Source organism: Ctenopharyngodon idella, chromosome 3, assembly GCF_019924925.1.
Source record: "Ctenopharyngodon idella isolate HZGC_01 chromosome 3, HZGC01, whole genome shotgun sequence".
NCBI classification, from domain to species: Eukaryota; Metazoa; Chordata; class Actinopteri; order Cypriniformes; family Xenocyprididae; genus Ctenopharyngodon; species Ctenopharyngodon idella.
The window spans coordinates 34,669,355-34,695,743 of record NC_067222.1 but is presented as its reverse complement, the minus strand read 5'-3'; the positions used below and the strand labels follow the sequence as shown (position 1 = coordinate 34,695,743).

The following is a 26,389-nucleotide window of genomic DNA, read 5'->3' as shown; positions in this document are numbered from 1 at the left end:
CTGTAACTGGTCAGAATCTAGATACTCTGGGAACTGTGACTGTTAACCTGAGATTAGGTACACTGACATTACAACATGACATGCAGGTCATCAGAAATGTGAGTCAGGGTATCATACTTGGTTGGGATTTTCTCCAGAAACACCAGGTAATCTTAAATGTTGGTAATGGACTATGTTGCCTTTATGATCAGACTTTACTGTTGTTAAGCACATCTCAACTTGCCCCTGCACATTGCACAGCGCAAATTACTGTGACTACTACCATTCCTCCTCAATGTGAGATGCACTGTACAGCTCAACTTATCCCATTTGCTGTTAATGCAGGTTTAGCAGATGGTTACAGTGGGTTGCCATATCCATCTAAGTTGGACGGTATTGCAGTTGCACGCACCCTTACACTAGCTGAAAATGGTCAAACTGTAGTGCGGGTCATGAATCCAACAAACAGCCCTTTTGTACTGCAACCAGATATGCAACTGGGGGAATTCACTCCTGTAAACCAAGATGATGTTGTTCAGCACTCAGATTCTGTATGTAATGTGTCCAACCCCTTTTACACAGGTGCCACCACTTCCATTTGGGATTCAAAGCAGAAATCTGTCTGACACTCACTGTTGCATGAGAATTGTGATGTGTTTAGTAAGAACCCTACAGATTTTGGTAGAACGAATATAGTCACACACAAACTCAATACTGACAATGCAACTCAAAAACAAGCCTATCGTACTTCTCCTCAGATGCAACAGGTGATTCAGTCACAGGTGGATGACATGTTGGCAAAAGGTATTGTGGAAGTCAGTCATAGCCCTTGGGCTGCACCTGTCGTTATGGTGCAGAAAAAAGATGGCACCTGGCGCTTTTGTGTAGATTATAGAGGCCTTAATTCTGTCACCATTAAGGATGCCCATCCTTTACCCAGAACAGATGACACCTTGGATGCACTTAGAGGTTCTTCTATATTCAGTACCATGGATCTTTCATCCGGATATTGGCAAGTGCAGCTTCACGAGGCTGACAAACCAAAAACAGCCTTTACTACTGGTCGTTCTTTATATCAGTTTACAGTGATGCCAATGGGCCTTGTCAATGCTCCGCCCACCTTTCAACATTTGATGCAGCTAGTGTTGCAGGGTCTCTCCTGGAAAACATGTCTTGTGTATTTAGACGATATCATCATCTACAGCAAGAATTTTTCGGAGCACATTCAACACCTGAGGGAGGTCTTCCAGCGTTTGAGAACAGCAAACTTGAAGCTAAAACCAGCTAAATGTTCTTTTGCCCAACAGCAAGTGACATTTCTGGGCCATGTTGTGTCTTCTGCCGGTCTTCAGACTGATGAGAAAAATATCCAGAAAGTTAAGGAATGGCCTACTCCTGGAAATCCTACAGAAGTTCGAGCCTTCTTAGGCCTGTGTTCATATTACAGGCGTTTAATTCGCTGCTTTGCTCAAATTTCACAGCCACTGCATGTTCTAACTCAGAAAGGAAAGTTGTTTGTTTGGACTGAGGTAGAACAGGAAGCTTTCAATTCTTTGCGACATGCACTTACCAATGCTCCAGTTCTTTGCTACCCAGACTTTTCGAAAGAGTTTTTGCTCTTCACTGACGCTTCCAACACAGCTATCGGATGTGTTCTGTCCCAGATGAATGTTGACGACAAAGAAAGTGTCATCGCTTATGGCAGTCACATTCTGACACCTACTGAAAAAACGATGGTCAACATATGACAGGGAGTTGTGGGCTATTGTTTGGTCCATTCGTCACTTTCGTCAATATCTCATGGGTCATTCTTTTCGAATCATCACTGATCACAAGCCCTTGCTTAGTCTGAGGCAAATGGTTTTGGATGGTGATCTAACGGGTCGCAGAGCACGGTGGGCTCTGGAGATTGACCTCTATGACTGGACCATTGAGTACCGACATGGTCATAAACACGCTAATGCTGATGCCATGTCTCGTCGACCTGACAGCGAGAACAACATTTCCAATGACTTGGAGATCAAACCTGTATGTTTTGTTACTGCTTCAACGCAGACTGAGGTAGCCGAATCACATCCTACTACCGCACGATCTGTTTCTTCTGGTGCAGGCTCTGGGTTTGAGCCTTCAAATTCTGCTCCCTCTACCTTTTCCAGTGTCACTTGCCTGGGTATGGATAGTGGAGATATACTACATGCTCAGAAGGCTGACCCAGTTTTGAGTGTTGTCTCCGAATGAGTGTTAACAAAGAAGAGACCTCCATATACAATGCTCAAAGGTACTGCTAACAAATTCAGACATTTCTGGAAAGAGTTCCCAAGGCTTACCTTTGTGGATTCTGTCCTTTGTCATAGAGTCAGACCTCCACCAGGTGAACAGATTCTGCAGGTTGTAGTTCCGCCTGCACTACAGCATAACGTGTTTGAGACTTTACATGGTCATTCACTCTCTGGACATTTCAGTGCACAAAAGACACTGCAACGTGCTCTCGTGAGATGCTACTGGCCCTGCATGTCGAGGGACATTACACAATGGTGTGCCCACTGTCAAGCTTGTGAATCAAGGAGACCACAAACACCTCATCAGCAGGCCCCAATGCAAAATATAGTCACAAACATGCCTTTTGAAAGTTGCTGCTGATCTAACAGAGTTGCCCATTACACAGAAAGGGAATCGGTATGTTCTTGTAGTAATGGACTACTTCACCAAATACCTCAACCTCTATGCAGTTTCTGATCAACGTGCAACGAATGTCGCCAAGTGCTTGTTTGAAGACTATGTGAGCCAACATGGTGTGCCCCAGAGTTTGCACACTGACCAAGGTCGACAGTTCGATTCTGATTTGGTGAAAGAACTGTGTTCCCTACTTGGGATTCGTAAAACACGGACATCCCCATATCATGCCATGTCGGACGGTATGGTAGAACGTGCCAATAGATCCATAAAAGATCAGCTTGCAAAATATCTATATACCAAAGGTGGGGAATGGGATGACCACTTAAAACAGGTTGAATTTGCTTACAATACGAGTGTTCATTCCTCAACTAAGCATACACCATTCTTCTTGGCACATGGCCAGAACAAATAAAACAGAGATTCTAATTTTTGGACCAAAAACTTCTTCACGTAATAACCTAGAATATTGTCTAACACTTGATGGCTGCTCTGTTAAGTCTTCGTCGTCAGTTAGGAACCTGGGTGTGCTCTTTGATACCAATCTTTCATTTGAAGGCCATGTTACTAGCATCTGTAAAACCGCATTCTTCCATCTTAAAAATATATCTAAACTACGACATATGCTCTCAATGAAAAATGCAGAACAGTTAGTTCATGCGTTCGTGACCTCAAGGCTAGATTACTGTAATGCTCTACTGGGTGGTTGTTCTGCTCGCCTGATAAATAAACTACAGCTCGTACAAAATGCAGCAGCTAGAGTTCTTACTAGAACCAGGAAGTATGACCATATTAGCGTAGTTCTGTCAACACTGCATTGGCTTCCTGTTAAACATCATATAGATTTTAAAATCTTGCTAATTACTTACAAAGCACTAAATGGTTTAGCTCCCCAGTACCTGAGCGAGCTCCTAATTCATTATAGTCCTTCACGTCTATTGCGATCTCAGAATTCAGGCCAGCTGATAATACCTAATACCTACCTGACAGAGTGTGTCTGCTTCCCGAACAATGCTAGGAAGATTGTTCCAGAGTTTAGGTGCCAAATAGGAGAAGGATCTACCGCCTGCGGTTGATTTTGATTTCTACCGCAGGCGGTAGATCCTTCTCCTATTTGGCACCTAAACTCTGGAACAATCTTCCTAGCATTGTTCGGGAAGCAGACACACTCTGTCAGTTTAAATCTAGACTAAAACCGCATCTCTTTAACCTGGCATACACATAACACATTACCAATTTATATTTTCAAATCTGTTAAAGGATTATTAGGCTGCATAAATTAGGTCAGCCGGAACCGGGAACACTTCCTATAACACCTGATATACTCGTTACATCAGAAGAAGAATGGCATCTACGCTAATATTAGTCTTTCTGTTTATCCCGAGGTTCACCGTAGTCAACGGTGACTACCTGGACACAAGGCCGTATCCAGGTGAGACCAAGGACCTGCACCTTGACACGACCACAACGCAGCCCTGACGTATCAGCAGAGATTGAGTCAACTAGATCATCCACTGTGAGGGCCTCATCGACACGACAGCCACGACACAGTTCCTCAACAACCGTCCATACCGGCGTGATCCTCAATATGATCCTCAATTGGATGGAACTGAAATAAATACTTTTAATGTTGCGATCCTATTGGACTTATGATAGCAACCTGAATTGTAACAAAGCACTGTTGGCCAGAGGAGAACTGGCACCCCGACTAAGCCTGGTTTCTCCCAAGGTTTTTTTCTCCATTTTAACACCAATTTGCCACTTGTCTGCCACCTGATGTCACCTGATGGAGTTTGGGTTCCTTGCCGCTGTCGCCTCTGGCTTGCTTAGTTGGGGACACTTGACTTGACATTTGATATTCAACAGTGCTTTGATCTGCCTGCATTGGCACTATTCTTTAAGAGCTGCTGTGCAGCCAAACAATGTACCAGTTATCAATGTAAAGCTGCTTTGACACAATCTACATTGTAAAAAGCGCTATATAAATAAAGGTGACTTGACTTGACTTGACATGGCAGAGAAGCTCGCCTACCTGCTGATTTTCTCCTTGGTGTACCCCCAGCAACTTCCAGGGCTACTCCCGGAACTCCAACTGAATATGCGTATTCTATGCTGGGATGACTACGCGCTGCTTTTTTCTACTGTTGCAGACAACATCCAGCCAGCTGGAGCACAGCAAAAGCATTACTATGACCGTCATATCCGACATGTGGCTTATCAACCTAATGATCTTGTATGGGTTGATCTTCCATCTAGGGCAAGACACAAACTCTCTCTGAAATGGACTGGTCCATACAAGGTGTTGAGCAGATTGGATTCATCGGCGGGTGACATTGGAGTAACTTATAAGATCTGCTTGATTCTAGGTCAAAGCCTAAAGTAATTCACTATAATCGGCTGAAACCTTACCGCTCTGTGTGGTCACCTGATCCACGTCCAGTTCTGACATCCCCTCAAAGGGGATGCCATCCACTTACAGCACTATCAGGCTCCAGACTTTATGTGTTTCATGACTCTGCTGTACCCAAGTCTGTAAAGCCAACTCAACAGATTCAAGAACCTGTTCAGGTTCAGATTGAACTTTCTGAGGGTTCTAGAGCTGAATCCCATGTAGAACTCCCTACAGAACAGCTAGCAACTGGCATGAGAACAAGGTCAGGACGTTCTGTGCGTCCTCCATTACGTTATAGGGTAGTATAATGTCTTAACATCCATCTCCACATATTCTTGTTCATATACAAGTAAATTCCTGAGTATGGGATTGTGTGATGTATGGTTGAAAACAGAGTTGGAGTATTAAAAAAAAAAAAAAAAGAAAAAGGAAAACTGACACATTCAAAATCTTATTTGTATTTTTGTAAAAGATTCATATTCAAATTTTGATTTGTGTTTTTCTGTACCTGATATTCTTTTGTTTGAGATTGCAAATGTCTAGAAAGCATATTTTGTTACAGATGTATTGTTTCTGTTTTGTATTTCAGGAAACGAGGACGTTTCTTTTCATAAGGGGGAAGTAGTGTAAGAGTTAAAAGTTTAGCACATTGTTAAAAGATGAAAGCTGATGTTATGTTTGAATATTTGAATGTTCATTCAGCAGTATCTATTCAGTGTTAATGTGGATGTTGTTGTGAGGATTTTTATTGTGACGGGTGATATAGAAAAAAGAGGGCGGAAAGAGAGGGAAGAAAAAAAAAGAGGAAATAAAAAAAGGGAAGATCTCGTCAGTGTCCAAGGGTTTTATTTATATGTTCATAAAGTTATCTTAGGATATATATAAGCCTCAAAAACACCCACAATATTACACTAAGATCAGCCAAAAATTAAACAGTAGAGAAGGGAAAACAATTCCTCATAAGTTTCTTTCCAAAGAGACCAAATGAGAACCTATATTGTTTGAGCGAGGCGACGGCGAAATATGCCGCTGTTTACATTGTGTAAATAGATGCTTGCTGAACGGGAGTCTGCATTTTCCTACATGAGAAACAACTTGTTTCTAAGCCGGTGATAAACGCTCTTATTGTACTCTAAACACAGAAGTATCACAAAAAGTGAGTGACAAATCTTTAAAGATAAATTGTAAATATGGAAAACAATATGTAAATGATGTTTGTGTGAATCTTGCATTAAAATAGCCTATTAATATGAGCAAACTTGGTCATTTAATTTTAAGACAGTGTGATGATTATAAACTAAAAAAAATATATATCAAAAACAATCAAAAACAAACACTTTCACAAGATCCAAATCCAACACACTTTTAACATTTGACAAAAATGACAAATGACAAAAATGTTTTAAAATATATACAAATTGGCCATCTCAGTAACCGTCATGAAAGATTAAAGTAATATCACAATTGCCATTATTTCTACCGTGTCTACTATTCAGCAGCTATTCTTAAACTACTGTTATGATAGCATAAATATCAGACATGTAGCCTAATACATGGCTCAGGCAGTTGGACATAGTGGTGTATTAGAGGTAAAAAACGATATGAATACTGTTCGGTTTCTCGTACAAACCGATCGTTTCGTGTCTTAGGATGATGACTGATTAATGTCACTCTTAATAAAAGTATTTATAAATGTGGACTTACCTTCAGTAAAGTGCAGCATAAAGAGGAAAAGACAGAAACACTCCCTCATGACTGATGCTCTGAACTCACTCACTCTCCACTTTATCAGCGAGTGTGAACTGAGTCTTAATTCTGTGCTGCTGGTTTTAAGTCTTCAGGAACTTAAGTCATTTTTTGCCATTTCCTCTTTTAATCAGCTATGTAATTCTGCTTCTCTTCCTGGATCACTGACACTAATAAAACATATATGCTGTTTTCATATACTGCAGCTCATGATTTAACATTTAGAGAGTTAAATGATCTGCATTTAGTCAGTAGATCATGATCCACAATGTTGTCTGTTTTATGGCTGTTAAACTGCTGATTTTGCTAAAATTGAGGACTGAATTATTGCTTTGCGCTCATCAAACTGAAATGATCCTCATTTAAAGTCATGAAAACATATGAATGATTCATCTCAATTAGCAGATTAAGCTGACTGTTAATAAACAAACAAAAGTAATAGGTAAGCAGTGGATTTATATCTCTAAACTTGCTCTAAACAGTGTTCTCCAAATCTCAGACTGATTACATGATGTTCATGTTGTGTGAATGTGAAAGTGATTCAAATGATATGATATCAGATGAATGAAGTGCTTTACAATAGTTGGCATTCAAAGATAATGCTTCCTAAATATTAATGATTTGCGTTCTTTGTGCAGATAACTGCTTTGTGGTGGATCCAAAATGGTCAATATTCATATTCATGCATTTTATTCATATTTCATGTCTGTTTGACCTTTTCTTATTAGACCAAAACATAAGTTTGAGTGGGATGTAAGTTTTCCTATGCTTATGGTATAAAATGGACTGGGTCTTTGATAGTTTAGCTTTTCTTTGCTCTTTGCTCTTTTTGCTTCTCTCATCTCTTCAGCGTCTTCTACTTCTGGCTGCTTCTGCTTCTTCTCTTCTACCTCTCATTTCATTCTGCAAATGTCTTAATTTTGTTCCTTCTTTCTCTATATTCTGATCTTCATCTTTATCTGTTAGATACAATACTTTAGATTTTATTATTAACTATTAATTACTTAATTTGTTTGTCTCTATAATTTTTACTTAATAAATTTGTTATTCCTTATTCAAATTCGATCTCTGACATAATCATTGCTGGACTGCCTGGATCTCATTGCCTCAAGATTTTGCATCAGCAAAGTAAAAAAAAACTACCCTTAAGTGCAAATGCAAACGCTGTATTTTATTATACAGCTAGTAAGAATATCTCCTGGAAGATTCAGGAAAATTCCTGGTGGGCCGCTGATCAATTTGGTCAGCAGTAGCTTATTTCGACTTAAAGACAGTTTTACACGGGACCCGCAAAGCACAAGTCTCTAGTTCATTTTCAATGAGACACACGAAACCGGCAAAATCGGTGGTAGTTCTAGTAGTGGCGAAGTGACAGTGTGCACGCGGTTCTCACACTCAAAATAAGGTCACTTGCGCATGCACAGCTCTTCGTTATAAATAGAGGTTATAAATATATGGTGCATATAAATATTATGCACACAAAAATGTGAGCTACGTGACCTCTCCTCCATTTTCTCACACACATAGGCGGAGGGTGAACTCCAAGGGAAGGCAGAGAAGTTCCCCTTTAAAAACACATACATTTCCTTTTAATAATTTAAATTTACGTGTCGCCACACAACCTACACAACCCAGCATAAACACTCCTGATAAATAATTTGTTATTAAAGCGTCTACGTTCACAAACCACTGTTAATTTTAACAGAAAAATAATCATACTGTTAAGGGATTTGGCATGTCAGAAAGCGCGCAAAGAGAGCTCCCTCTATAATCACTAAAAAGTTGTCATATTAGGCTACTTCATCGCGATCTCACAAAGTTCTGTTGTAATAAATGAATCTGTCTGGACAATGAATCTCTTATTTACATAATGTCTACACTTTGTTATTATGAGAGGATTTGTGAGCGTGCAGAACTCACCGCTCAAAACGCGGTGTTTTTGTTCAGTGCTAACTTAAATACCTCTGATTGGCCATTGTGAAATCAACAGATTGCCCCATATGCCGCTCTTAGTTGGGGTGGGCGGGCATTGGTAGCTGGTAGAAGGAAAGATAATTTAGATTTAGAATAACTAATTGGGTGGTAACTTTTTGATATAAGTGAAATAATTCCAAACGAATGTCCAAAAAAAAAACAAAAAAAACAAAACATAATACATTAATTAAATTAAAAACTAAATCCCTCTCGTTCTTGCCACCCTGACTGTGCTGCTGCCCTAGGCGGCTGACTAGTTCGCCTATAGGCACGCGCCGGCCCTGCTTATACAGTGAAATATATTGTGACAACTGATTAGTGAGGACATTTTACTAGTCCTCATTAGTTAATAGGCTAATAGGCTAGGCCTATTAAATGACCGTGGAGCTAGCATCATCATCATCATAACACAACGGTTATGGAAATTAGAACGACAGTACATTGAATTAAATTGCAATGAAGTTACAAACGATCCACAAAATTAAAGAGAATAAGCTCCGAAATAGATAAGACGTTTCCCTGATTTCAGCCAGTTAAGCATATTTATAATATATATATATGGAATGAATGAAACGAGTTGGCACGCATATAGCCTAGCCTGCAGTGCATAAAAGAGCAGTGCGTAGAAGAAGACAGCAGCTGTCTTCTTCTACGTTTCTATCAAAAACTAATAAATTATAATTTTTTATTTAAAATAAAAGCTATTACAAAGGAAATGTTTACTGTTCATGTTTTTTTTTATTGTATGGAAAAATCCCACTTAAAAAAACAGACATTACATTTTTCCTCTCGCGTACCCCTGGGGGTGCGCGTACCACACTTTGGGAATCCCTGATGTAGAGTAATGATATTTGATGATGCAACACTAAAAGTGTTTTACAAACCCGATTCAAAAAAAGTTGGGACACTGTACAAATTGTGAATAAAAAATGAATGCAATAATTTACAAATCTCATAAACTTATATTTTATTCACAATAGAATATAGATAACATATCAAATGTTGAAAGTGAGACATTTTAAAATGTCATGCCAAATATTGGCTCATTTTGGATTTCATGAGCGCTACACATTCCAAAAAAGTTGGGACAGGTGGCAATAAGAGGCCGGAAAAGTTAAATGTACATATAAGGAACAGCTGGAGGACCAATTTGCAACTTATTAGGTCAATTGGCAACATGATTGGGTATAAAAAGAGCCTCTCAGAGTGGCAGTGTCTCTCAGAAGTCAAGATGGGCAGAGGATCACCAATTCCCCCAATGCTGCGGCGAAAAATAGTGGAGCAATATCAGAAAGGAGTTTCTCAGAGAAAAATAGCAAAGAGTTTGAAGTTATCATCATCTACAGTGCATAATATCATCCAAAGATTCAGAGAATCTGGAACAATCTCTGTGCATAAGGGTCAAGGCCGGAAAACTATACTGGATGCCCGTGATCTTCGGGCCCTTAGACGGCACTGCATCACATACAGGAATGCTACTGTAATGGAAATCACATGGGCTCAGGAATACTTCCAGAAAACATTGTCGGTGAACACAATCCACCGTGCCATTCGCAGTTGCCGGCTAAAACTCTATAGGTCAAAAAAGAAGCCATATCTAAACATGATCCAGAAGCGCAGGCGTTTTCTCTGGGCCAAGGCTCATTTAAAATGGACTGTGGCCCAGAGTGTTTTCCAAAAAAAAAGTTTTTTGGAAAACTGGGACGCCATGTCATCCGGACTAAAGAGGACAAGGACAACCCAAGTTGTTATCAGCGCTCAGTTCAGAAGCCTGCATCTCTGATGGTATGGGGGTTGCATGAGTGCATGTGGCATGGGCAGCTTACACATCTGGAAAGGCACCATCAATGCTGAAAGGTATATCCAAGTTCTAGAACAACATGCTCCCATCCAGACGTCGTCTCTTTCGGGGAAGACCTTGCATTTTCCAACATGACAATGCCAGACCACATACTGCATCAATTACAACATCATGGCTGCGTAGAAGAAGGATCCGGGTACTGAAATGGCCAGCCTGCAGTCCAGATCTTTCACCCATAGAAAACATTTGGCGCATCATAAAGAGGAAGATGCAACAAAGAAGACCTAAGACAGTTGAGCAACTAGAAGCCTGTATTAGACAAGAATGGGACAACATTCCTATTCCTAAACTTGAGCAACTTGTCTCCTCAGTCCCCAGACGTTTGCAGACTGTTATAAAAAGAGGGGATGCCACACAGTGGTAAACATGGCCTTGTCCCAACTTTGAGATGTGTTGATGCCATGAAATTTAAAATCAACTTATTTTTCCCTTAAAATTATACATTTTCTCAGTTTAAACATTTGATATGTCATCTATGTTGTATTCCGAATAAAATATTGAAATTTGAAACTTCCACATCATTGCATTCCTTTTTTATTCACAATTTGTACAGTGTCCCAACTTTTTTGGAATCGGGTTTGTACTTAAGTAACATCAGAGGTCAAGACCTCTATTTTTTATTGTAATAAAACAGCACAGTCCTGCTGAAAGACAGATATTCATATACTCCACTATTTGTTAAATCATTAAAATGTTTACATGGTACCAAGATAACAATGCTTACAGGAAACTTGCCACAGAGATTATGAAGAACAAGCTACTATAACTTTCTAAGTACATAAACACTGGTTTTGGTCTGGCTGTATAAATCTCTTTATAGTTTGTTTGTCTATGTAGTATTAGCAGTACATGGTCAGAATACAACCTGGTGTTTTGTTTACCTTTTAAGTTGAGTTAAAACGGCATAAAATAGGTACGCTATAACAGGAAGTATCAGAAGTTTCAGACAAAATACAGATGATTAAGTCATATTTCTTTGATGCTTGTATACAGCACATGCTCTACGGTGTCTCTGTGAGCTGGTGTGTCTGTTAGAACATGTCACTTCATCCTAGAGAGAGAGAATGAGATGTTGTACAGAGAGATCAGTGTCTGAGTTGATAAATGTCACAAGCACAATAAAGCATTCAAAAACAGATAAGCAGCATATCGTATCAATATATTAATTTATCCGATTAATTCTAGTCAAGACACTTTCTTAAAACTAAAATCTTAACTGACTACTTACATTAAGGTGAGTTGTGTGGTTGTTTTCTCAATATGCCTCCTGAGTGTTGAGTGCTTGTACTTTCTTCTTTTGCAGGTTTATGGATTGATAAACAGATTGATTGAAAGTAAAGTTCCTCTGCAGAATTAAATAATTGTCAGTCATAATATAACACAAGAGGACATATTATAGTAAAGGTCATTCTTCTAACAGTTAATTTTATTAATGATCAAATTAATTGATGTTCAAAACAGCAGCAGTAGAAAATGACCTTGAACACTGAGTGTGATGTTGACGTGTTGTTGTTGAAGCACAGAGCAATGATATTCTCCCTGATCTTCTGTGTTCAGGTCTGATATGAGTAGAGAGAGATTTCCTGGAGAGGTTTCATTCAACAGTTTGACTCTACCTCTGTGTCTCTCACTCTGTTCATTTGGGTAAATTTCTTCAGGTTTTGTTTTGTGTTTTAGTGGAGTATATGTCCATGTAAGTTGTGGAGGTTTGTCCTGTAGTTCAGTACAGGAACAGGGCAAAACTACAGACTCTCCCGAGTGTCCCGTCACCGCGACCGTCTGTTTATTCTGGTCCAGATCACACCCTGACAACACACTCACAACAGTTACTGACATTTACATTTACACTGCACTTTACTGAAAGAAGAAAACATATGCTGCATTTTGAGAGATACGAGTTTCATACGAAAATATTCCATTTACCTTTTATCTTTACTGTAATGTCTGTATAATTTCTGCCTAAAGTCTGACACCTATATAACCCTTCATCCTTCTTTCTGAGGTCAGAAATGAGCAGAGACAGATTTGCTGGAGAACTTTCATTAAACAGCTTCAGTCTGCCCTTGAATTTTTCATCTTCAAAAACTTTAATCCATCCTGTTGTGTAATACCAGGTGAATGACTTTACTGTAGATTGAGGGTCAGTACAGGAGCAGGGCAGCAGGACTGATCCACCTGTGTAACCTGTTACTTCTTCAGACTGTCCATGACTTGAAAGTCGACAACCTGCAGACACAGAGAGTTTTTCATTTTTAGAGATTTCAGCTTTAGAGATTAACATCAGGAAGAAGAGTTTTATTATACCACCACTGAATAATAATTCAGCATGCTTAAAATGAAATAAAGTTTCACAGACATGATAACAGAGCATGAGACTCAATCTGAGCTTGAAGTTCTGCTCAGGGTGTCAGAGGCTGTATAACTATATGACAAATATTCTGTTTCAATTAAAATTCACACTACTCATCACTTAGGAATAGGGATGGGTATCGTTTGAATTTTATCGATACCAACATCGATACCAGTACTTATCGATACTGTTATCGATTCTACTCTCTATAATTTGGTGCAAAAAGATAATGTGAAAATTTCAAGTTATTTTATTTCTGCTAAACTTTAGTACTGCAGTTTACAAATGCCTCTGAGCAAACAGAAAAGGACACAAAGCACATTTTTTAAATAAAAAGGCCCTTCAAAGAGAAAGAGAGAGAGAGAGAGAGAGAGAGAGAGAGAGAGAGAGAGAGAGAGAGAGAGAGAGAGAGAGAGAGAGAGAGAGAGCGAGAGCGAGAGCGAGATTTCCTCAGCATACCACAGCACAACATATTTTTGAATAGCATGTGCATAGGAGCACAGCAGAATGTAATAGAGAATTCTGGCGTCTATAGCTATTTTTATTTAAGAAAATCAACATATTTTTTTGTCAGGGAGCAAGTCATGAACAAAAATCAACAGGCTAAAGAACACTTAGACAAGGAACCTTTGCCTATGGTTTAAAAATACTATAGCAAAAACAACTAGCCTAATGTAAATTTCAAGCATTATTAAAGACAAGTAAAACACTAATTAAAAGAGGACAAATAAAAAATTAACAATCGCAACAAATAAATACAACTGAGCAAAGATATGATTGAAGTAACCAGTGTTTAAGATGTTTAGGTATTCAGGTACAGAAACTGTAATCAAACGTAAAATAACACCACTTTATAAATATACATTACAAATAGAGTTACAAAAGTTACTCAGTAAAGAACGAGTGAATTTTCTCTTTGTCTTTTGTTGTTTGATTAGTGTTGTCATAGAGACGGTAGCAGGAATTGTCACTTTAAGAGCTGCATGGATCTGCGCTGTACACGTTTCCTTGGTTACCGCTGTCAACAAAGCAGCACTGCGCTTATAAATAGCTGCTTTATTCAGAAGTAAGAAAAAAATAAAATGCCATTGCCATCTAAACTTTTCTGAAGACAGTAATAGTACTTCCTTTCAGAGATACATTCATATAACCCCTCACCCCTAATTGAATATGTATATTTTCTTCCTATATTTCAAGCATCGTGAACAGTGAGCTGCTCTGTCTGCTACAGATTTTTCTCCTCTTCGCGTCCGTCTTCAGCGTCTCTGGCTTCTGTTAACGGCCATTTACAGACTCAGACATGATCTGGGCTATTTACCTTTATCACTGTCCCAGTAGCTCCCGAAAATAACAGAAAATAAATACAAAAATACAGTACAAGGACTGGAGAAATGTAATGTATTTTTCTACTCATATTTCTGTTATTTTCGCGAGCTACTGGGACAGTGATAAAGATCAACAAGTCGATGCACACAAAAGAATCGATAAGAGGAATCGAATTTTTTTATTTTATAACAAGTATTTGATTCCTGACATCGAGTATTCAATTTTCGATACCAAACCTTAACTAGCACTGGCTAAAGACTTATATTTTATGATGTTATAAAGTTGGAGCTGGGAGACGATGGAGACATATAGTAAATACAGCGCATTGCTTGAGGTAGATGGCGTGTTTTGTTTGTAAATCTTTCATTATATTTCTAGTGTTGCCTCCTTTTTGAAAAATGACAAGCAGCAGCTTCTAATTGCCATTAACACCGAAGCATACGGAGATAAAACAACGCGAGTATCGATATCGATAACCCAACAAACACAGAACGTTGGCACAACGTAGCCAACCTTCTAACAACGTTTTAACAACGTGGCCAAAAGGTTGCTATAACTACGTTGCGTTGAGAAGGTTGTTACAGCGTTGTCACAATGTTGACATCTTACCACTGCTCAGTTTCATTGCTCAAGGTTGCGCTTAGGTTGTCTGGACTACCACTGGACGACATAAACTCGTCACTGCCCTGAATATCAGCATTTTAAATTTCAACCGACCTAACGGCCGTCTCATTCTTCATCGAGCAACGATAGGTGAGTATTGTTTTTAATTTACCTCCGCTAAACAAGATACGTAAATATTCAAACACAATATTCCGTGTCAATGTGACATTTACACCAGGGGCGGCGCTAGGGGTGGGCGAAGGGAGCCCCGAATGTTTTTCCGAATCTTTCAGATTTGAGGTTTCTTAACAGTGCTGTCAAAATATTATTTTTCTAAACATATATCTCTATTAAAATATGTTAGACAGTTCAATACCGCTTTTCTACAGTATACACCGGCAGCGATTTCTCTTCTCTCCGACAGCGAGTTCACGCACACCGCAGTTGTACAGAGCCACGCCTCCTGTCACTCAGCGGCAGGCCTCGAGACTCTCGTTCGGCCCGGTTGAAGGGTTTTTGTTATGATATAACAGCTGATATGACAACTTTAGCACATTTGTCAGCTAAACATTCATTCAGTGTTTCCCATTAATGACCCTATGCCGCCATTGTTTCATAATGAACCGAAAATTTAAAACATACTAAATGTATAGCCTAAATGGTCTCAACGTTGTATTTTGCCAACGAACTAAAATCGAAACCGTGATATGGCTTTGTGCCTTTATAAAACAGCAAAAGACAGCCTGTTTGTGCTGCATGTTTCTAAAGAGAAGTGCGCACATTTGCTCACGCGATCAGATGATCAAAAAAAAAAAAACGGTTTATCTCTTGCAAGTGAAGAAATTAGGCCTACAAAAGTATTGTAATTTCCCTATACTGTATTGTAAAGTAACTACTTATAAAATGTTCATTTATTTTACAGTGCATTTGTTGCAATATATGGATATTACTGTCATATGAATAATTAAGGCCTAAATCATATTGTAATATTGTTGTAGGCCTAATTATTGTTTGGCATCCTAAAACACCAGTGTCAATGTAATGTAGACTGAGACTCTATATCACAACTAAAAAGATGTACATTTTATGAACTTTACTCCAGTATACTACTATAAAGTTCCTTTCATGACAGTAAAGCTGTTAACGGAAAGTTAAATTGTCATTAGACAAAATATAGATTTGGGCTAAGCCCCGAATGTTTACAATGTCTGGCTCCACCCCTGATTTACACTATGTGAATTTTCTCATACATTACATATACACATATATACATATTATATATATATATATATATATATATAAAAAATAAAAAAAAAAAGAGAGAGAGAAAAATAACAAAATTGCTTTCCTTTCAGATAACTTCAGTGCACAAGGGCAAAATTTTACTTTAAATAACAGTAAGTAATATTGTTTCATATTTTAAATAATCCTTATCAGCAGATGTTCTTACAAACTGAAATTATATTACAGATTTCCAGTTAAACGTTCTAATGAAACTAGGTAAAATAATCGCAACGCAAGAAGAGCATTCTCTGCTGATTCGACGACTACTGCAGGCAAGAGAGGATGATACAGGGCCAGAGAACCCGATCCCTGCTGTTGATAATTGACCTGATTTTCTTTCATTTGAGGAGAAACTGAGAGTGGATGAGGAGCTTCAAAGAAAAACAGTTAAGAATCTGACATTTTATTTAATAAAATACAGCTGAACTGTAATGTGTATATGCATGTGATTTGACTATAGCATTTAATTTAAATTCAGGTTAAATATCTTTCTTCACTCGGAGGGCCGAACTACACAGAAACAGTGCGGTGACTGATGCGAAAAATTGCAACTTCAGAAGTGTGGGCACAGTATAGTGTCAAAGAAAGGAAGAGAAAACTTGAAGAACTTTGTGTTTACCGAGTTCTACTAAGTAATAAATAAATAACAGTATTTGCATATATTACTGTAATTTTAATTATTTTAGATTTAATATCAGGAAGCATTAAAGTGACAGAATTCTACATGATTGGTAATACAACATGGATAATTACCTTGTTGTGTATCTCTAAAAACTGTAGGCCTACTTGTATTGTAAACATTTTAGGGGCAATAATGAAATCACAGCCTGGGTCCACCAGTATGGATGCTGAAGGCCATATTGCAGAGACGCTGAAACATGCACCAGGCCTGGTTAGGAAGAAGGCTAATGTAAGTATTTGGCAAAGTATTATATGTGATTGTTTCAAAACTCTTGGCCAGTTAGATTTGAGTAACTAAGTTACATTTTACAAGGACCAGCCAGCAACAGATGAATACTGTGACGCAGACTCAGGTTGATTGGGATCCATAAGCGGTTTATTAGCAAACAGCAAACTCACAGTACAGGCAGGCGTGGGTCGGATCACCAGGGTAAACAACTGTGTCAGAGATAGTCCTACCATCGTGGTCATAACCGGGCAAGAGATCGGGCCAAGCAGCAAACAATCAAAGACGCAGTCCAGGCAAACAAAGGGTAACAGGCAGGCGGCAAACAATCCAAGGTCATTAATCCAAACAAGGTCAATACACAAGCAGATGGAAAACCCGCTCAGAAATTGTTGCTGGGCAAACAATACTTCGCGAGGAGTGTGAGTGTGTGTGTGGCTTAAATAGCTGGCTGACGTGAAACAGGTGCGCCGTAATCAGGCCAGGTATGTGGGCGCTTGGGATTTGTAGTCCAGTTAGTACTCGGGAGAGTGAGACCTCCGGTGGCCGATCGAGGGAACTTCGCTGGCATTCGTGACAAATACTTTTTTTACATTTATAAGCAACACATTTTAATATTGTTTTATTGTTCTGTACAGTTGGGAATAATATGATACTAAGTTTGACATTTCATTTTACAGCGACCAGTTACCCCACAATTACAAGATGGTTCATTGGATCTCTTTTCATTATAATTTGAAGTAAGTATTCAGGAATTGGCAGCGCACATGCTCTGTCATCATCCACTTTTCTCCCTAATAGTAGTCTTTTCTGTAGCCTACTATCATGTTGTATTAAAGATCTAAAGTAAAAATAAAGTGTAAAATAATTTACTTGAGATTTGATAGATGCTTGAACTATAAATGTCTTAAGTTTAAACAAACTGCAATTGCAAATGGATATTAGTATTTCACTGATGTGATGTATCTGTCAGGAACAAGGTTTGTCCTCAAGAGTTTGTTTTTGTGTCTCCCTATCAGTCATTCTCAGCTGATTGCCACTCGTTCACTACACACTGGTTTATTTTTTCATTGATTTGTCTTCTATTTAGTCTCCTTTACTAGATTATTTTCTCATGTCTGCTCACGCTAACTAGTCACTCCTTGTCTAGTCCTGTCATGTGAAGCTCTGATATGCTTTGTTCTCTGCCCAGTTTTACCTGTGCCTGCAGTGCAGCCCTCTCTGTTCCCGGATGGTCAACTACACTCCCCTGTTTGCCATGTACAGAACCTATTTTTGTTCATTAAACGTTTTGATCTGCCTTTGTTTTTTTATTTTATATTATTTATTTATTATTTAAAATGTACACAAATATATTGGCAGGGAGGGTGGGAAGTTGTTGAAATATATATAAAATATATTTTCTTTGGATATTTACTTGTTATCTTCCATGTTTTTTAATAAAAGTATGTTGAATAAATATATATATATAATCATATACAATTACTTTTTGGTATTATTTTTATTCATATATTATATTATATTATTATTATAACAAATGCCTTTTGGAATTAACATGTGATTAACTGTGATTATATGCTGTGTTTTAATAAAATTAAATTATATTGCTGGCCTTGTATGTCATTTTTACTCTTCAAAGTTTACACTTGCATGTGTTGATTATACTTAATTTATTGTTTGCCCATAAATAATAAGGATATACAATATTTTAAAAGCATTTAAATGCCTAACGTATGACCGTTTAAAAATTAACCCCAAAATATAACACGTAGAATGGGAAATATTAATAATCTGTCATTAAAAAACAAGTTGTCCGAATGTCGTTTCGCAACAACGTTGCTACAACCCTGTCGCCTCTTACAATTCTACGTTGTCACAATGTTGCGCGCACGTAGACGGCGAGGTTGCCGAAGTAGAACTGCAACGTGCCACAGACGTTGCCACAACGTAAATGTGTTTGCTGGGAAGCTTATCGGTACTTCGGTATTGACCCAATTGCGTACCAGTCCAAAAAAATACCGGTTCTCGGTACCCATCCCTACTTAGGAATATCACAGTATCACAACCATTGACTGATTAATTTCACTCTGAATTCTTTCACAATGAAAGTATTTGTAAATGTGGACTTACCTTCAGCAAAGTGCAGCATAAAGAGGAAAAGACAGAAACACTCCCTCATGACTGATCCTCTGAACTCACTCACTGATGGTCCAAACTTACACACTCTTCACTTGATCAGCAAACATGAACTTAATGTGTCTTAAATCTGGGTGCTTTTTTTTTTCTCCAACATGTTGCAACATTTCCTCTTTTCATCAGCTCTGTATTTCTATTTCTTTTCCTTGATCATTGACACTAGTAAAACATATATGTCATCCTGCTGTATTTATGGGACAATATCAGGGGTTTTCATGTCACTACTAGCTCATGATTAAGCATTTAAAGTAACCAAAACATGATCCAAAAGCAAACAGACTCCAAGTTTATTGCTTTTACTAAATGTGTGCCATATTGATGTCAGCCTAAAGGAATGACCTTTAAAGTGTTAGTTCACCCAAAAATGAAAATTCTGTCATTTATTGCTCACCCTCATGTCGTTCTACACCCGTAAGACCTTCGTTCATCTTCAGAACACAAATTAAGATATTTTTGATAAAATCTGATGGCTCAGTGAGGCCTGCATTGCCAGCAAGATAATTAACACTTTCAATGCCCAGAATGCTACTAAAGATGTATTTAAAATAGGGCTGTCAACTTTAACGTGTTAACGCACACGATTAATTCAAAATCCTTAACACGTTAAAATAATTTGACGCATTTAACGCAAAAAAATTACAGAAACATGTGAAATTGCATCATAATGTAATTTACGCCACGCAGTTAGATGACCTTAAAGTCCATGCTAATTATATCAGAGATGGCAGAGAGAATTATTCATTCCAGTGTCTGTTTTGCTTTAAAACATGAACTCTCTGTCATATTGTGTCATTATATCTGAAGGGCGTGAGCCCTCCCGCATCGCTGTTCCTGTCTGAATGGAACGTTGAAACATCCCGCCGCTGTATGGCCAGATGAAATGAAAAGTATGTTTCTCGGCTGGATAAAGCAAACCAGCTTCTTGCTAAGAAAGTTTTGATGGATGAGGATTGCAATCAAAGCATGTGTGAGTATATTGATGCACAAACAAATCATGTATGAGCGCTCTCGACACACTGATCGCACATTGTATTTATGCACAAACACATTTCAGTACATTCACGTTGTTTTCACACACATTCAGGATAATGTTTGGATTTGTCCTGTGTATGTTGCTGTGTACTTTAGTATATATGCAGGTCAAAGCGGTTGGTTTAGGTTTTTTTGGCATCTCCATGTGGTCCTGTTCAGTATTGCAACTTGACTTGTCTAAAATGTAAACAAGTTCTTTGCTGTTTGCACATACTGTGAATTCTGAAACGTTTTTTTGCTGTGATTTTTTTATGGGTACATAAATGTATGAATTATATGAAATCATATCATTTGGTTGGTGTCCTTTTTTGGAAAGACATCTAAATTTACCTTGAAAAAAGCTGAAAAATACAGTTTTGTGAAAATTACACTTCAATCTGATGGTTTACTTTGCTGGATAAACAAGATAAATGGTGTATGCTTAATTTCACGATAAGTGTGCGATTAATCGCGATTAAAAAAAAATTGTCAGCTATTGACAGCCCTAATTTAAAACAGTTCATGTGACTACACTGGTTCAACTTATATATTATTTCACGAGTTCACATATGCATATAATTAAATAGAGTAAAGTTATGCGTATTTGGCGTGCTGTCCGGGGAGAGGGCTCAGAGCTCGGAATTTTGGCCCGAACCCAGAGTACTCCCCCCGGTGTAGTAAAAGTAGATAGAACTAGAAGTGAGGGTGGAGGAGGGATGCTGATAAACTCTCAGATGAACAGAGGTAAGTCTGCTGAATTTATACCTCTTGTCATTGGTTGAGTTGAATAACTGAATGCTCTACACCTGTGTTAATTATCTGAACCTGCTCCTCCCGAACTTTGTTAATAAAACATCATGAAGCGATGAGAATACTTTTTGTGCGGCAAAAAAAACAAAATAACGACTTTTCAACAATATCTAGTAAAGGGCGATTTCAAAACACTGCTCATGAAGCTTTGAAGCTTTACAAATCTTTTGTTTTGAATCAGTGGCTCAGATCGCGTATCAAACTGCCAGTCACGTGAACTATTGAAATTGCGAAACACTTATGACGTAACAAAGCCTCGTTTACTGAAATCACATGACTTTGGCGCTCCGAACCACCAATTTGAAACAAAAGATTCGTAAAGCTTCGAAGCTTCATGAAGCAGTGTTTTGAAATCGGCCATCACTAGATATTGTTGAAAAGTCATTATTTTGTTTATTTGGCGCACAAAAAATATTCTCATCGCTTCATAACATTAAGGTTGAACCACTGTAGTCACATCAACTGTTTTAAATATGTATTTAGTAGCTTTCTGGGCATCTGAAAGTGTTAATTATCTTGCTGGCAGTGGAGGCCTCACTGAGCCATCGGATTCATAAGCTGCTATGTACATTTCTGTACAAGATTGAGAGTAATTAGCAGAGAGATGTTGAAAAATTCATGGTAAGCATGAAAGCAAGATTGAAACCAAGTATGTAAGCATGTGTGGTTGTGAATACAGTATTACAGTATTACACATTACAAAAGAAAAAAAAATAAATCAACTATGTGTAGTTGGTCAAAAAAAAAAAATAAAAAAAAAATAGCAATAAAAAAACTAGCATAATTTTGAAACTGGTGAATATTCCAAAGGAATGGTGTGCATGTGTGTCCTGGTAAGGGACCAAATGTGCCCACAAGTATAGTAATACCAGTGCATTTTGACTTTGTGGGGACATTTTTTACAGTAAGTCCCTATGAGGAAACAAGCTTATACATAAATCATACAGAATGATGTTTTCTGAAAATCTAAAATAGCAGAATGTTTTCTGTCATGGGTAGGTCTAGTGGTAGGGTTCGTGTAGGGGGACAGAATATACAGTTTGTACAGTATAAAAACCATTACGTCTGTGTGAAAATCTCATTAATGACACTGATTTATGACATGGATGCATAAGAGCGTTTTCTTCCCGATCGCGGGGACTTTTATTTTGATGGAACGCAGTGCATTCGGTGGAGTGCTTCACAGTGTTGTGTGCACGCAATTCAATCTTGCATCAGCCGTCACCTGTCTCCAGCGGGAACGAGCCGTAAGATTCAGTGGCCAATGTACATTCATGAGGCAGAGAGTACTCTGGAGACAGTAAGGCTGTGAAGCATGAGGGTCAGAGCCTCTCAGAGTCTAAAAGAAGAGGCAAGATGAAGCCGTACTGCCCATATTGTGAGAGTTCAGAACACTTTCTGAATAAGTACACTGCCATACAGAAGCTCACAAGGGAGGAAGTTATACAGTGGATCAAGGTGAATAAGAGATGCTGGAGATGTGGGAGGTCCCACCAAGAAGCACAGTGTGACCTCAAAAGACTCTGTGATCTATGCCAAGGAAAGCACTTGAAAGTCCTCCATAGTGTGAACACCCGTCCAGCAACAGAGCCTCCTAAAGAAGATAGTTGTCTGGTGAACACCAGTAGTGAGATTCTTTACCTGGACCGGCCATCAGCCTCCACCCGTGTTCTATTAAAGGTTGTGAGAGTGCTTCTTCGGAACAAGGACCGTACTCTTAACACCTACGCAGTATTGGATGATGGATCGGAACTATGCTATGCTCCTTCCAGAAGCTGTCGACCAACTTGGATTGCAAGGTAGACAAGAGGATGTTGTCCTTCGCACAATACGGCAGGATGTCCAGACGTTGAAGGGATCATCCGTGTCCTTTCGCATATCACCCCTTGCACATCCCAGGAGAAGCTTTCAGATTACAGAGGCATTTACATCACAGCGTCTCAGCCTGGCAGACCACTCATATACCATCTCCATGTTGAAGAGGAAATATAAGCATCTGGCAGGCCTCCCTATTAAACCATTCGAGCATGTCAAGCTACTTGTATTAATAGGGGCGGATCACCCTCATCTGTTCACTCCAGTCGAGCCAGTGAGGTTGGGCCCTCCAGGAGGACCAGCAGCTATCCATATAAGACTGGGTTGGACGCTCCAGGGGCCTACTCACCTCATCCAGTGGGCAGAATGCACACAACAGTGCCTCCTCACCAGTGTTTCACCACAGACAACAGAGTTTATGAGGAATGTTGAGAAACTCTGGCAGATGGACATGCTGCCCTTTCAGAGTGACAAGATGGTGGTGAGATCAAAGCAGGACAAAGAGGCAATAGAGCTACTTAAGGCAAAGACAAGGAGGGTAGAGGTCACTGGCATTCTCAGGTATGCTACTCCGTTGCTACGGAAACTGGATATGCCCTTGTTCCAGGCATCCAAAAAGGCTGTTCCCGAGCCAAATTGCTTGTCCAAAGACCCACTCCTCCCTCAGGAGCTCCAGCAAGCTTGGGAAGAGTGGAAAGCTGAACTCCATCTGTTGCCTTGCATAACCCTACCACGATCTTATGTTCGAGCTCATGTGGTTCAAGCCGTTGTCTCTAGACAGATCCACATATTAAGCGATGCGTCGGAGAAAGCCTATGGCTCAGTATCTTAGCTGCGGACCAAGGACGCCCAAGGCCAAGTCTGTCTGTTGTTCCTGGCAGCGAGATCAAGAGTTGCTCTCCGGCGGCGACACTCAGTTCCACATCTAGAGCTCTGCAGTGCCCTAACAGCAGCCCAGTTGGCAAAGACGTTGGAAGGTGAGCTGACCTTGAAAATTTATCAGATTATACTTTGGAGTGATTCAATCACGGTGCTCACCTGGCTGCAGTCAGAGTCTTGCCGTTTTAAAGTATTTGTGGGCACCCGTGTAGCTGAAATTCAGGAGCTCATAAATCCCGACGCCTAGCGTTACGTGGACTCCTCACTGAATCCCGTAGATGATGTCACACGGGGTAAGACTTTGGCGGAGCTTGCCTTGCCTAAACACTGGAGCCAAGGACCCTCTTTTCTCCTTAAGGTCCCTGACAGCTGGCCATCTCAACCCCCTAAGCTTCCTGATTCAGATTCGTCAGAGTACAAAAAGTCTGCCTCCTGTGGTATTGTGACATGTTCTCTACAAGGTGCCCAACTCACTTGGAAGGATCTGGTTGAAGCCATGGTGTGTGAGCTTCACGGGGGGGCTGGACAGGGCAGCCCTGTTACTGCTTCAGATTATCAGCAAGCGGAAATGATGATCTACAGGAGAATCCAGCACGACTGTTTCCCAGAAGAGCTGCATCACCTCAAGGGGGGCAAGCCGGTACCTAATAGTAGTCGCCTACTTACCTTGTCCCCAGAGTTAGACCCTAAGGAGGCGAACATACGTGTTGGTGGTGGATTGCACCGGGCTGAGGCTCTCGGCCTGCTTTCAAACACCTGATCGTTCTGGGTCCTAGTCATCCAGCCACCAAGCTCCTTATACAGGATTATGACACTCATCTCTGCCACCCTGGACCTGAACGGGTATATGCGGAAATGCGCCGCACCTTCTGGATCCTGCACGGGAGAGAGGCGATCCGTCAACATCTCTGTAAGGCGTGTAGAAGATGGAAGGTTAAGCCATCGGTGCCCAAGATGTCAGAATTACCCGTGGCCCGTCGACGTCTATATAAGCCAGCCTTCTATTCCATGGGTATAGACTGTTTTGGACCTTTCCAGGTAAAGTTGGGACGCCGCTCTGAGAAGAGATGGGGCATTATTTATAAATGTCTCACCACACGAGCGGTGCACCTGGATCTCCTACACAGCTTGGATTCAGACTCATTCCTAATGAGCCTCAGGAGATTCATTGCACGTAGAGGTACACCAGCTGAACTCTACTTGGACCAAGGCACTAATTTCAAGGCAAGGGAGAAGGAGCTGCGTGAGGCATTCAATGGTCTATCCTTAGAGCTTCAGCAACTTCTTGCAAAGAAGAAGATTGCCTTCCACTTCAACCCCCCGGCGGCACCCCATTTCGGTGGGGCATGGGAGCGAGAGATAAGATCGGTCAAATCTGCTTTGTATACAGTTATAGGAGTTCAGCCGGTCTCCGAAGAAGTACTCCATACTGTCTTGCTGGACGTCGAGGAAATATTGAACACAAAACCCCTGGGATATACCTCATCCAACAAAACAGATCTGGATGCAATCACTCCAAACATCCTCTTGATGGGGCGGATAGATGGTGCTCTACCCCAGGTGGTATACAACAAGAGTGAAGGCCTGAGCAGGAGAAGATGGAGGCACTGTCAGGTTTTAGCAGACCACTTCTGGTCTAGGTTTATAAGGTATTATCTGCCAACCTTACAGCGCCAACAGAAGTGGCATACAACCACAGTGGATCTTGCGGTCGACTCTGTTGTTCTGATGATGGACCCGCAGCTTCCTAGGGCTCTCTGGCCAGTCGGCAGAGTAACTAAGGTACATCAGAGTCATGTAAGGTCATGTAAGGTCATGTAAGGTCAGCAGATGTCCGGATCAAGAACAAAGTCTACACCAGACCAGTTGCCCGTCTCATCATCCTCCCAGATATCCCAGACTCAGATAGGGAAACAGATTCCATTGTAGTGCCTACAGAAGAGGCTGAGCAGTGAGCCTTTCTCAAGAGCAAATTGCATGCAATTTGGGGGCGGCTGTGTAAAAGTCTCATTAATGATACTGATTTATGACATGGGTGCATAAGAGCGCTTTCCTCCCGATCGCGGGGACTTTTATTTTGACGGAACGCAGCGCATTCGGTGGAGTGCTTCACAGTGTTGTGTGCACTCAATTCAATCTTGCATCAGCCGTCACCTGTCTCCAGCGGGAACGAGCCGTAAGATTCAGTGAAAGACAGCAGTTATATGATCATCTTTATGTTCCTTTGAGTGTTTAAAGTTGTGTACATCCAGAGAAAAAGTGAGTATTGTAAATTTCACTATATTACTCAAGCTGAGTTGATTGCTGTTTACTGAATAGAGATGTTAAAGTGTAATAATGTAAGCTGTTTATAATGTTTTATACCAGCCCTGTTTGTTGTCAAATGCTACATTGTGTTGATGTTTTGGGGGAAGCCAGAAGCTTATTAATGCCATTTATGTTGTTGTTATGAATGTGAGCATATTGTGAATTGTAATAAAAAGCATTGTTTGTTAGAACATATCTTTATTTTGTTTGTTGCAAACCACACACACACACATATATGCTGACATACTTCTAAGGACATAAAGCACAAGACAATAC

The 26,389-nt window shown here is 39.8% G+C and overlaps 1 protein-coding gene and 2 long non-coding RNA genes across 23 annotated transcripts in view; 2 read left to right on the top strand and 1 right to left on the bottom strand.

Annotated features, from left to right (window-relative positions):
• Positions 1–19,365, bottom strand: part of LOC127508683 (polymeric immunoglobulin receptor-like) — a 69,368-nt gene extending 50,003 nt beyond the window's left edge. For 4 of the 20 annotated variants that reach the window (XM_051886823.1, XM_051886833.1, XM_051886837.1 and 1 more), the window contains exons 1-3: positions 19,226–19,365; positions 12,549–12,851; positions 12,104–12,430 (exon numbers count right to left, since the gene is read on the bottom strand). In XM_051886823.1, coding sequence (XP_051742783.1) covers positions 12,104–12,430; positions 12,549–12,851; positions 19,226–19,274 — 679 coding nt within the window. In that variant the 5' untranslated portion in view covers positions 19,275–19,365. Of the gene's footprint in view, positions 1–6,748; positions 6,876–9,482; positions 11,677–11,853; positions 11,971–12,103; positions 12,431–12,548; positions 12,852–19,225 lie in introns of those variants that run through there. The other 16 variants (XM_051886822.1, XM_051886839.1, XM_051886838.1 and 13 more) reach the window with 11 other exon arrangements.
• LOC127508688 (uncharacterized) lies at positions 12,868–18,641 on the top strand. 2 transcript variants are annotated; one of them, XR_007928867.1, is made up of 5 exons: positions 12,868–16,574; positions 16,667–16,820; positions 16,995–17,098; positions 17,776–17,835; positions 18,288–18,641. It is a non-coding gene; the product is annotated as an uncharacterized LOC127508688 (long non-coding RNA). The 2 variants fall into 2 exon arrangements; XR_007928866.1 differs by lacking the exon at positions 16,667–16,820.
• A 6,557-nt stretch (positions 19,366–25,922) lies between the features above and the next one.
• LOC127509501 (uncharacterized) overlaps positions 25,923–26,389 on the top strand; it is a 60,207-nt gene continuing 59,740 nt past the window's right edge. Inside the window, exon 1 of the long non-coding RNA XR_007929259.1 lies at positions 25,923–26,065. This is a non-coding gene — a long non-coding RNA (uncharacterized LOC127509501). The remainder of the gene's footprint in view (positions 26,066–26,389) is intronic.